The 13555-nt window shown below is 39.3% G+C and overlaps 1 protein-coding gene across 2 annotated transcripts in view; it reads left to right on the top strand.

Annotated features, from left to right (window-relative positions):
• The window catches only part of LOC149323703 (methylglutaconyl-CoA hydratase, mitochondrial-like), a 44457-nt gene that overhangs the window by 18959 nt on the left and 11943 nt on the right, over positions 1 to 13555 (top strand). For both annotated transcript variants that reach the window (XM_089491253.1, XM_089491261.1), the window contains exons 5-6: positions 2006 to 2098; positions 3913 to 3969. In XM_089491253.1, coding sequence (XP_089347379.1) covers positions 2006 to 2098; positions 3913 to 3969 — 150 coding nt within the window. The remainder of the gene's footprint in view (positions 1 to 2005; positions 2099 to 3912; positions 3970 to 13555) is intronic.

Raw genomic sequence — 13555 nt, 5'->3', positions numbered from 1 at the left:
ACAGAGAAGCCAGGAAAATAAAACCTTCAAGTTAATTCACCCATTGTCAACAATCATATTAGTCCTTTAGAATAAAAAGAAAATAATTTCATTGACAGGATAATCCATTCATTATTGAATAAAAAGATCCAAAATATCTATATTTAGAAAACTGATAGGGTTCTCAGTGAAACAAAAGTAGCAAAGGAAGGTATTTGTCAGAAATGCAGTATATGTATCAACAATTTCAGAATTGAAATTAACTCTTTTCAAGATTCATGACATTATATGTATGGAATGAGGGATTGTGGTGACAGTCTAAGAACCAGATCCATTTAATAACTTTTTACCCTGCACCCCTCCCCCCCCCCCCCCCCCCACAAAAGCTGCTCGAAGCCTCCCTGGAATAGATTTTTTCCAAGGAGGCATAGGAATGGGCTATTAATGTGAGTTTCATGTTGTATTCAGATCTTTGCTTTGTTAAAATAAAGTAATGCAAATGCAAATTTGTCTATTTGAATCGTGTAGGCAGTGTAATCCTCTGTGGGGATTCATTTTGGAGCCTCCAACATATCAGAAGCAATGCTGGCACAACAACATTTCTATTCTTCTCTCCCTCCCAAGCACCATGTTTTTCCATGTGCTAGCCAAATTCTCTTCTACTAAAATCAGATGTAGGTTCGTGGTTGGTTGGAAGTATATATGGGGCTCCTGTGGACCTACAGTTTCTCCTGGCCCATTTCCTTAACCTTCTTTCTGATAACAAATGATTCCACAGCAAGGTAGGGGGGAATCTAAATTCAGTCCTCCTCTTTCAAGGACAAACATTTATCTCAATAATTTAAGGGGAAAATTCTAGGGATCCTGTAATATTATCCCACAAGGCATAAGATTACAGCCTTAATTTCTCCTGCAGTTGTAAAGGAGATGCTTCTTTTTTCCCCGGAGTACAGAACTAACCAGTCATGAGTTAGAGCCACCACTATGTTGATGGCTTTTTAAAAACTCAAAAACTTTGAAAAGAAAGATGATTATTTCGGCTAACAACTCAAAGTATTTGAGAGCAGATAAATACTGTGTCATAAAAAATATTTGCTATTCAAACCACAAGAGATAGAATTGAAGGTTTTGAGAACTGGATAAGACTGAAGGCCTACATTTTCTGCATTTTGTACCCAAAGCTGCCAACCAGATGCCTATAAGAAACCCACAGGAGTGGAATGGCACTCTTCCATTTCTGTTCCCAAGCAACTGGTATATTGAGGTGTCTTGATAAATTCTTGTTCAGCTGTGTAGGAATGGCTACTTTGATGTCAACAGCAGTGTGTCCTAAAAATCTTAATTGTTCTTTCATTTTTGTTGTTATTTCTAATGTCAGATTTGCATTCATTTATTATTTTAAAAAGATATTTGTGTTCATCCTATGTAGAATGCAGTGGGGTATTTGTTGGCAACTCATGGGATCTTTAGAATCAAGATCAGACTTTTGCAAACCTCAGATAAATAGTAAAGGAATCTATCTTTTGAGTTCAAAGATATAGTGTTTCCTGTAGCAATGTACAGTCAATGTAGCTGGCATACATCAAGACAACTTCAGTTTTTTAAGGTATTACTATTATTAAACATTCTACTTCTGTATCCTTCAATTGGTTATGTAGTCAGTCCCACTTAACAGAATTAATAACACGATTTCCTTACTAGTATATACAGAGATCCAAAACTGCACCCTAATCAGAGCAAGTGGCTATTGTGAAAAGTAAACCGTCAAATTAACACTGATAAGTCTGTATCGTGAATTTCGAAATCATTGTGCCATTTAGTTTTTCATCATCATTAATGTTCCAACTGTCGGACAAGTCTGTGGAAAAATTCTGTTAAAAAAACCAGAGGAGGTAATTTGCCAATAGAAAATACTAATTTCACTGAATCAATTTAGTGCTAGAAAAATTGCCCTGAGGATTGAGTGAAATGTACTGAGCAAATGACTTTGCTATCTTCATGGTGCTAATTGTTGCTTTTCTTTCAGCTAATCTTCCAGTACCAACTATTGCTGCAATAGATGGGATTGCATTAGGTGGTGGCCTAGAATTGGCTTTAGCCTGTGACATACGAGTGGCAGGTGAGGCACTTCCAGTCTTGTAGGTGTCTTTCCTTATCATTGTTTAGGGAGGTGATTTTCGTGCTTGAATACAGTAGTAAAATTTTCTGTTTAGTTAGAATCTACACATGAATTAATGTCACATTTTCAGCATGCATTTACGTTGTCTTAGTATAAACTGCAGATTTTCATTGTCTGGTTAATTTTTGGAGAGCATCTGGAAAAGATAAATCAAATTAAAAAATTTTTTTTTATTTTGTCACTTATAGGTGTAAGTATTAACAGATGTAAGATGAAGATATGGCACTTATTTTACTTAGGAAAAGCCTTCTCTGAGGCAGTAGTCAATTGAATTTACCACAGATTAGTTAGAATACCACTGAGTTTTCTTGATGCTGCCTAGAGATTCTTGAGAGGAGAAAAAACAAGTCTACTGGAAACACCAGGATCAGCACATATTGTTTCATCAACTGAGACCAATCAATCCTCTTTGCCAACACAGAGACCCTTCCATCACTGGTTTTTCCCCACTGTTGATGTTATGTTTCTTTATTCCGTTGTAACAGTGTATTTACGGACCATGTATCCAGTTGTAAATGGAAAACTTAAAAAAAAATTATGTTGAAAGATAAAAGGGACATGAGAAAAATTGTATGTTTAGGGGCACATCTGTTTAAGAAGGAGAATAATTGGTCAGAGAAACTTAAATAGGTGGAAAAGATTTTTGTTTTTCACTCTTCAAATTATATTTTCTCCCCCTCCCACCAGCCATGCTTCCTCAAGTCTTTTACAATTACTTGGAATGCAAAAAATTCAGTAAACATTTGTGATTTGATGTGATGAAATTGTATTGCCTGTACTAACTTTGCAAAATAGTACAGACTATGAGCTAAATCCTGTTTTAATCCCAACTGGAATAGACTCAATAAATAGGATTTGTTAATTAACACAGGCCCGAAACATGGGCCAAAAGTGCCAGCTTTGGGCCAATCTGGGGGCATGGTGTATAGATCATGCATGCCCCTGGATTGAGGCAAAAGCACCGCAGCTGCCTAAAGGCAGCCAAGGGCCACCAGCAAAAGGAGCACAAAAAAGCACTCCTTGCTGGTAGCCTGTTCAGAACAGCGGAAGTGGCTGGCTTCAGGATTGTAGCGTCTGGTCACTATGGTCCCATGCTGAATGGGGAGCTATCAGAAGTTGCCGGTCTGCTTGACCCCACACCCATATATGAAAGCGATATATTTGAAGATGCTACAAGGATAACGTTACTGTTTAAATTTCTGATGTATTTTAGCCTGTTAATATTTCAAAGCAGTAGGACAAAGAAAAGAACCTGCAGAAATGCCAGATCAAAGCATTTCTAATACAAGTTACTGGTATCTTAAAATATTGACAGGCCGGAGCACATTAAGATTTTAGATAATGAACCTAACCTTGCAGCATCTTGAGACATGTTTCTTTCACATCTATGCTGAATAGGATGCTCTCCCTCCCCTCTCTCCCCAGTTAACACTGGTACCAGCCCTGTTGATTTTAGTGGGTTTACTCAAGATGTGGATTATATTGGATTTAGCCTTATAAAATATGAAATGAGGGCAACACCATTCTTGTCTGCAGTTTCTTGATCTGTAACACTTCAAAGATGTATCTGCTTGAAGAGCTTGTCTGATCCTGATCATTTTAGAACATTCAAGAATAAAATAGTTACTAGAATCGCAATCCCAAGGCTTTTGTTTGTGTTCAGTGCATCTACAGTTTTTACATAAGTTCCTGTTTATTTAAATAAAGCAACTGGTAGATTTCACAAGAACTAACTTTTTGTTCTTCTTTTTTAGCCACTTCTGCAAAAATGGGTTTAGTTGAAACAAAGTTAGCAATCATTCCGGGTGCAGGTATGAACATTCTTTATAGTAATGTAAAAGTTACAGCTGGTACCTGTGATTTTTCTGAGGACATACTGGGTGTCCTGCTTGTTGGTCATTTTAGGACATCTTTATTTTGGGTAATGTTGGAGACTCCTGATTTTTTGTTTTGGTTTGTCTTTTAACATTCATGCCACAATATGTTGCTGCTGGTTTTTGTGGAGCCATGATGCAATACAACAGAATAACACACTCTTTATTTTCATGTGGAAGCAACTCTGTGGGGAAGCAAACACTGCCCTGTACCAGAATTCTGCCCATACTGATAAAATGAATAGATAGGGAAGGGAGGGGCAAATTTATTCTGCACCCTTTACTTCTAAACTGCATGAGATGATTTGGGTATTCATTCCTGAAGGTCTCTTCACCTATTCATTGTGGAACTATTAGGGAGGATGAAGGAATAGAAGAACGGTCAGAATCTGGAAAGAGAAGGGTCCCCCCCATTCTCTCTCTTTCTCTTAGTTTAACCTTGCCTCCCTGGAAGTTCCTTAAAAGACCCACTTTTGTCTTTATGTATGACAGTGTTTATTAAACTTTTTATCCTTGTGACCCCTTTTCCATCTATATGTGGATGTACTCAACATAGTATATGAAAAAATATTTTGTTTGTTTAGTGTGCATATTTTCATTTGCACATTCACATATATTCAGATTTGAACATTTTATAAGGAAATAACATTCAAATTAGTAGTTTTATTTTTAAAAAATCAGTACTTAACACATGTGTAAGCTTTACTGTCTCACACATAGCTACACTCACATACACCAGTGCTCACAGATATGTATGCACTCAGTCATGCTCTTTCATTCTTTATTTCACTCACACACACTCCTTGTGCTTCTCTTCCCCTTCAGGACAGAAAAGGTTTAGGAGGGGGGCATAACGGCCTCCAGGTCTGACACCCGCTGTAAGCAGCTCTCTTCCCTTTGGGTCCCATCCCTCAGTTTGAGAACCATTAATATATAGAATTAAATAGCTTTCTTATATAGTGTAATTACTTTCGCTGTTGCTATATATGCAAGCCTTCTTAATTTATTGATATTAAAGTTTGAAGCTTCATGAATAATAATAATAATAATAATAATAATAATAATAATAATATATTTCTAGCCCGCCCAATCATGAAGAATCCGGGCGGGTTACAACAATAAAATACATCACATTACAATGAAGGATAGAGAGGAGATGTTTATGCCAGAAACAGAAGTAGAATGACCAACTGGCTTCTGAGTTGCAGAGTGTGGTTGGACAGAGTTAATATAATACCTCTTCTGAGTTTCACTATTGAAGATTGTGCTTGCTTTTATATTTTATTCCAGAAACATTTAAAAGTATTTTTGTTTATGTCTGTCTCCTGCAAACTATGGGAACTGCTGAAATATCAGTGATCCCTTGTTATCTGCTGGGGTTTGGTTTCAGGACCCCCAGTGGATATAAAAATCTGTTGATGCTCAAGTTGAGAAAGAATGAAAGGACATGACTGATTGCCTACATATCTGTGAGCACTGATGTATGTTCCATTGTATTTTTTAAATGATTCAGACTGTTGGTTCATCTTAGTCTGATATTATCAAATCTGACTACAGTGCTCCTGCGGTCTTGCCATCCGCGGTTTGAGCTTCCATGGATGCCAAGCCCTGGCTTTTTCAATGGGCACATGTGCACATGGCAGCGTAACCAGGCACACATGTCCATTGAAAAGAATGGGACTTAAGGTCTTGTGTTTTTTTGTTATCCATAGGGGAGGGGCATGGATAGCAAGGGACAACTGTAGTAGCAATTCTCCAGGATTTCAGGCAGGTTTCTTTCCCAGCCCTATCTGCAGATTCCTTGCATCCCTAGTAGTTTCTAATCTAAGTGTCGTACAGGCCCAACACTGCTTGGGTTCTAAAGTCTGATGATATCAGGTGTGTTCACTAGCATGAGTTTCCCTCCACCTCCATTTTCAAATGACAGCAGAAATCTATATCAATTCAAAATGTATATTTAATATGCAAGACATAAATAATGGTAGTAAATCTGGGTTGGCCTCAAAATCAATTGAACACTTATGATAAATTTGAATGCTTACTTTAGTGAGCAAATTATTTCTCACCATTACCAATCTGTTGAAAAGTTAGCTTTATTTGCATTTAATAATATTTTATAATGTTTGTTTTATGTTCCTTTTTAAATAAATAGCCTCAAGAGGAATTGTTAATAGTGTAGGAAGCAGATGTTTGAACAGCCACTCTTGCTTCCAAGCAATTAAACAAAGTATGTAGAGTGTTAATGGGAATAGGTGGATTAGTTCTGCTTCTGTAAATTAGGGGGGAATTGTGGTTTATAGAGGCTTCCTGATGCTTTTTTTTAAAAAAAGTAAAAATAAGTCTTAATTCAAATGAGTTTCTTTGTAATTGGTTTTAAAAATATTTCTGGCAGTAATGCTTTCAGTGGTAAATATGCAAATATTATACAACAATTTTCAGATCCTTTTCAAATTATTGTTGTATATTAGAAAGTCTAATCCAATGCTAAATATTATGGTGTTATGTTGAACTCCCATCCTTCGGCCTCTGAGGGAGTGAACAGGCAGGCCCAGCTCCATCAGGGCTAGCCTGAAGAAAGAGAGCCCTCCCTCCATGATAACTGTCATCCTTTGACCTGTGAGGGAGTGAACAGGTAGGCCCAACTCCACCAGGGCTAGCCTGAAAAAGAAGAGCCCTCCCTCCAGTCCATCAGCCTTGGTCCAGGCCTCAGAGGGAGAGAATAACCACTGGACCTCATCCCCTTTCTCACCACCATTCCATTCTCCTTTTGTGTCATGTCTTTTAGATTGTAAGCCTGAGGGCAGGGAACCGTCTAATTAAAAATAATAATTGTAAGCTGTTCTGATAGCCTTTAGGGTTGAAGGGTGGGGTATAAATACTATAAAATAAATAAATAAAATTAAAATTAATTTTAAACATTTTAAAATATGTTTAAAAGAAAGATCAAAACCCAGCATACATAAACCATTAAGAAAACTCTTCTGCTACAGCCAATTAAAAGTCAAAGCCCTGCCAAAATAAATAAGGTCTTTGCTGGATGGCAAAAAGAGAGCCAGGGGGAGGCCAGCCAAGCCTCCCAGAGAAATTAATTCCATAGTCTGGGAGCTGCCACCAAGAAGCTTCTGTCCTGTGTTCTCACCAAAAGAATACTTCCCCCAAAGGCCTAAAAACATGAGCATGTCCAAACAGGATAAGGTTCTTCACATAGCCTGGACCTAAAATGGGTCTTTATTAGGTCATAACCAGCACTTTGAATTCTGCCTGGAAGCAGACTAGTAGCCACTGAAACTCTTTCAGCAAGGGAGTTATTTATATGTTCCCCATAACCAGCCCAGGTCTGACTGCATCATTTTGGACTAACTTAAGGTTCTGAACAGTTTCTAAAGGTATCCCCCAATAGATTATGTTACAGTAATCCAAATGGGATTTAATGAAGACATGTGTTACTATGGCTGGACCTGATATCTCCAGGAATGGTTGCAGCTAGTGCACTAGCTTTAATTGTGCAAATGAACTCTGACTGTAACTGGAACCTTAGGTTCCAGGAGTGCACCCAAGATCTCAGATGGCGTACCACGCCATCCAGCACTGGCTGAATCCCTGTTCCCTGGCCTGCCTTTTGATTGACGAGGAGCATCTCTGTTCTGTCTGGCTTATGCTTCAATTTGTTCTCCCTCAACCAGTCCATTACTAGCCGACACTAGTTTAGCACCAAAACAGATTCCTTGGAATTGGACGGAAAGGAGAGGTGAGAACTGAGGGTTACTAGCATACTTCAGATCCCCAAACTCTGGACAGTCTCTCCCAAAAGTTTCCAGTATATGTTAGCATGAGGGACAAAATAGAGCCTTGAGGTGTCCCATTGGCTAATGACTAGGACGTTGAGGAAGAATCCCCCAAACCTTCTTCACTCCTCTAGGAAAGACTGGAACCCCTGTGAAACTGTCCCTAAGTGAAATCCCAGAGAGGGGGCCCAGAAAGGTACCATTGTTAATGATATAAAAAGCTCAAGAGAGGTCCAACTAAACCAAGCAGGACACACACCCTGTCCCGTTCCTAGGACAGAACTAAGGTGACAGAAGTTGTTTCCGTCTCATAACCAGACCTGAAGCCAGATGGAAATGGATCTACATAATCCATTTCATCCCAGAACCCCAGGAATTGGGAGTGCACCAGATACTTCAGAACTTTGTCCACAAAGGGATATTGAAGACTGAAAGGCAGTTATCAAATGTGATGAGATTTAGAGGACTGAGCAAAGGCCTCACCACAGCTCCTTTTAGGCAGGTTGATGTGAAGCATTCACCACCCTTTTACCCTCTCATCTAGTCTCTTTCTGGCTGCTTTTATAAGCTAAAATGATTTAGAATAAATAATCTCTCTGTATGCATTCCAAGTCATGTGTTGATTTATGGCAACCCCAAGAATTTCATAGGGGTTTCTTCAGAAGCAGTTTAAAAATATATTTTGAGCACACAGCTGTATATCTAGTTACAAGTGGCTTTGAGTCTTGACCCTTCAGTATGTTCCTCGCTTAAAACCCATAGTTGGAGTTGGTAAAATGCAGCAAGCATCTTGTCTGCTCTCCTTAACATAATACAAATAAGAGAAAACTTTTTTCTATATCTCAGATCTTTATGTGCATATTAAATGATTTGGGAGAGACTTAACTCATTTGTATTGAGATTTCAAAAAGATAAGTACACTGGGCCCTTCTCTTACGTGGGGGATCCGTTCCGGATGATCCTGCATAAAAGAAAAAACGTGTAAGCTCAAGCCTTATTGAAAGTAATGGGGCTTGTGCCCGCCACGCACGCACCATTACTTCTTCTGGGACGCATGAGGCTTTTTTTCTGGCATGGCTTCCAGCGTATGCTGGAAGTCGTGTATGACGTGCCCGCATATGACGTGGGCACACTGTATCTTATTTTTAGAGCATCCCAACTAAAATGAAAAAGGTCACAACTCATCTCCAAGGTTCTGTGAATACTGGAAGACTTTGGGGCTGAACAGACCACCCCTAAGGGGAGGGCTGCAGCCACCTCGTTCTTCACTGGATTGGGGTCGATCTGCCCTTTTTGTGCCGTGGAAAGGGTGCCATAGTTGCTGGCGCCACAGCTTTTCAGCACTCCTTTAGTGCTGCGTCCAGTGCCAGAGGAGCGCCATGATGCCACCCACCGTAACGGTGGCATCAGGGCAGTGTCGGGGCGTGCATTGTGTGGATGCCACGCCCCCCCTCTGCCCCAAGGCCGGCGTTTATCGCTGGTCTGTACAGGGTGATTGGGAACAAGAAAGAGTAAGTAGCAAGTGATAGGAAGCAAAATAAAATATTTTTAAAAATCTGGATACGTGATCTTGAGGCTATTATTACATCGAATTATAATTTTGAATAGGAAATTTTCTTTGGCTTTGCATGTTACTGAAACAAAAGTCTTTAGAGGAAACACTAAGTGTGTAGTTTGCACCAGCATAGCTAAATAATTTCTTTGTATTATAGATCCAATTTAAAGACCAAATTAAGGATGACTATGGCAGTACCATATGTTTAAACACAAATCTTCTTTAATGATGTAGAAAGTGAAGCATATATCTGAGGGGAGAAGAATGCAGTATAAAAAGAGATTTAAAAGGGTTATTCCAGTATTGATTTTGCTCCTTAAGTCAGACCTGGTGTTGTTTTCTTTATGTCTCTGGCAAATCTGAGTTTTAAAATGTTTATCTGCTCCCATTGCTTTTAGTTTACCTCCAGAACTCTATATACAGTAAAGGACACAAGATTATGAGCGATCCTTGGAACTTGTTTCATTATTTCCCCCATAGAATCATAGAATCGTAGAGTTGGAAGAGACCACAAGGGCCATCCTTTTCTTCAGTATGACTTAACTACAATATACAGTGCACCCGCATTTTACACGGGTGCGCCATATGCGGCTTTCAGCATACGCTGAAAGCCATGCTGGTAGAGCCCCTTGCACGCCCCAGAAGAAATAATGGGGTGCGCACCACCGTGCCAGTGCGCACCGCAGGCAGAAGCCCCATTATTTCCTATGGGTCTCTAGCATACACTGATTTCCCCTTACGCGGAGGGATCCAGAACAGATCCTCGCATAAGGGGAGGGCCCACTGTATTAACATTTTTCCAGGGCATCAATTACAGGATTTAACCTATTTTCTTCAAATAGTTTAATAATTAACTGTAATTGATTTTTGGTTGTTTGTTCCTTTTATAACATATCATGTATGATGTAAGGTAGTAGTTCCCAACCTTTTTCATTTTCATACCCTTTGGCAGCCTATTTCCATAAATTATACCCTTCATGTTAACATAATGTTTGTAATTAATATAGTTGATGTTATCACTGTAAATAAATAGCCCAATAATTGAATTAAAAATCAAATAACAAGGTGAATAGACAGTGCATAAAAACACACACAACAAATATTTTATACTCAACAAATGTGGTTTAATAAAGCAATATGTCAAGCAGTATATCAAGAGATCCATAATATATCACAACTATAAAAAGAAAAGTCAAGCTTCAGATGGTATGCAAAAATAATAGTGAATTGCTGTGTCCAGTCATTTGATGATAGCCTTCAGAGGTAAAGGGTCTCCATACATCTTAATTTGGTAAACAGTAAAAGTTTAGACAAAGTAATGTTCATTGCAGAATATCTGAATAATGACTTGGTCTCCCAATAAATTAACATATGGTTGAGGCATGCAAGGCTACAGGGAAAGAGATTAGAGCAAATTTGAGTAAACATCTAATCCATGCAAAAAGTACTGCAGGCAAGATGGAAAATTGCCCTATATTCTTAAAAAGACTGGCTATTTTCCCCCTAAAAAGTACTGTAAGCAAACCTAATGAGGAAAGTATAGGTTTCTTACATAAGACCTTGCCCAACCACATTTTGAGGGGTGGGGTGGGGAATCAGCAAAACTTGGTGTTACTACAAGAGTTGTCAATATAGGTACCGTATTTTCCAGCGTACAAGACAACTGGGCGTATAAGACGACCCCCAACATTTCCAGTTAAAATATAGAGTTTGGGATTTACTCGCCGTATAAGACTACCCCTCTTCCAATGCACACCAAATAAAAATTTAAAAAATCAAATTTGATTTCAATATGATAATTTTTATTCAAATGCTTATGATATGCAGGTACTTAGCAGGAAAACTTGTTGTATGCAAAGCTTGCTTGAATTGGTCAGCTCTCCCTGCCTGCCCAGCCCTCCCTGTCTCCAAGATTTTATTCTACCGTACTTGTACAATGCCTCACTTCTTGCTTTCCCCTTACGCGGTCACCACATACGGAGGGGATGCGGCCGTGGCCATTTTGAGCTCCCCCCACCATATGCAGCAACTGCAGATTCTCCAGTCCAGCTTGGAAGTTTCAGCATCTGCCCTATAAGGCAACACCCGGCGTATAAGACCCCCGACTTTTGAGAAGATTTTCCTGGGTTAAAAAGTAGTCTTATAAGCCAGAAAATACAGTATTTGTGAATGTGGTATGGAGCCTAATTCTCAATGTAGTTATTTGGATGTAAAGCTTACTGGGTTCACTGAGGCAGACTTCCAAGTAAGTGGGTACACGATTTCAATTTAAGTTTTTTTTGGTAAAGAAAACAATTTTCTTTCCTAAACGGCTTGCCTGGTAAATTTAAAGGATTTTAAAAGTATTTAATATTTGAGATTGAATTGTATATATTGTATAGGGCTGTAACAATAATGACACTATGTTGAAAGCTTTTCTTTTTTTATCCTGATGCTGCTTACAGTCCACAAGTATTTTCCTACATGAAGTTATTCTGCTAATCTATTCTCATAGCACTATTTGCCATTCTTTCCCCATCCCATTTAAACTAGGTCACTGCTTTAGGGCACTGGTCCAAGCTGTGAGATTTATCTGATGGTTAAAACACAGTCATAGAAATAATGATGCACTGTCAGCAAAGCCACTTCTTATTTGATGAACATAACTTCAAGTGCCCTAAAATTAATTTAACCAATGACCTGTCACTAACTACAGCCCATTTTTCCTTTACAAAGATTTAAAAAATATTTGGAAATAGTTACAGACTCCTTGTTAGGTGATTATATGCAGTTTTGTGTACTGTGTGCTATAGAATCTGTAGTGTGCTTTTTCTGTTCTTTAAAAGTTAGGATTGCAGTAGTAAGTTGTCAGTTATTTGTTAAAATTCTTCACTGAACTAAAGACAATAATTCTAGGAAAGCTAGAAGTCAGTAGAGAGGAAGACTGTATTCTAGTTGGCTAGACTGAGGCCCTGAGCAGATAGGCCAGGAAAGCACAGGTTAAGCCCATGCTGTTCTGTCTGAGGTGATCACCTGGGTCAGTCTCTGGGCCAGCATAGGTCCAGGCAAGTGTTTATGTGCCCTTCATCACACCTTTGTAAGTCATCATGCCTACTTGGAATCCCCTCATCACCAGATCTGATGCAGAAATGGGAGGCCTGGCTGCACCTATGTAGCCAGGTGTTCCATTTCTGCTCCATACATGGCAACAGAGAGCTTCCCATTAGTAGTAATAGTGCAGAAAGGTTAGGTGTGTGCAGAAGCCATTTAAATAGCTGGGGTTTGCCATGAAGTTTGGGGGAACTCCATGGCAAACCAAGGGATATTTGACTCATGTCTACTTGGACCCCCAGATCCCTTTCACGTGTAGTTTCATTCAGCCAGGTGTTGCCCATCCTATATCTGTGCATTTCATTTTTCCGCCCTAAGTGCAGTACCTTACATTTCTCCATGTTGAATTTAATTTTGTTAGCTTTGGCCCAGCTTTCTAGTCTATTCAGGTCATCTTGAATTTTGATCCTGTCCTCTGGAGTATTAGCTACTCCCCCTAGTTTGGTGTCATCTGCAAATTTGATAACTATGCCCCCAATTTTGTCCTCCAAGTCATTGATAAAGATGTTGAATAGCACTGGGCCCAGGACAGAGCCCTGTGGGACCCCACTGGTCACTTCTCTCCAGGATGAAAAGGAGCCATTGTTGAGCACCCTTTGGCTTCGGTCAGTCAACCAATTACAAATCCATGTAACAGTTGCCTTGTCTAGCCCACATTTTACAAGCTTGTTTGCAAGAATGTCATGGGGAACTTTGTCAAAGGCCTTACTGAAATCAAGATATACAATATCCACAGCATTCCCTTCATCTAACAAGCTGGTAATTTTATCAAAAAAAGAGATTAGATTTGTCTGGAAAATCTTCAACTATTTTGATTTCCTCTGCAGTCCTCTTAAAACCTCTTAAAACAGAATTGGCAAACATTTGTTGTTGTTAACTCATGACGACCCTGGGAAACATCTCCAAGACTCCTTGTCCTCCACTGCTCTGTTTAGTTCCTGGAAATTGAAACCCTTAATCTCCCTATTTTTTTTTTATTTTCTTTTAATTGAGTCTGTCCATCTAGAGTAGGGGTAGGCAACCTTTTTGAGCCGGGGGCTGGGTTGCTGTCCCTCAGGCGACTGGGGGGCCGAAGCTGGGGGGTGGAGCTTCC

Source organism: Sceloporus occidentalis, unplaced genomic scaffold (assembly GCF_023333645.1).
Source record: "Sceloporus occidentalis isolate IW3139 unplaced genomic scaffold, rSceOcc1.0.p SCAF_1, whole genome shotgun sequence".
In the NCBI taxonomy this organism is placed as follows: Eukaryota; Metazoa; Chordata; class Lepidosauria; order Squamata; family Phrynosomatidae; genus Sceloporus; species Sceloporus occidentalis.
Note: the sequence above shows the minus strand (reverse complement) of the source record. Positions and strands in the feature narration are given on the sequence as shown.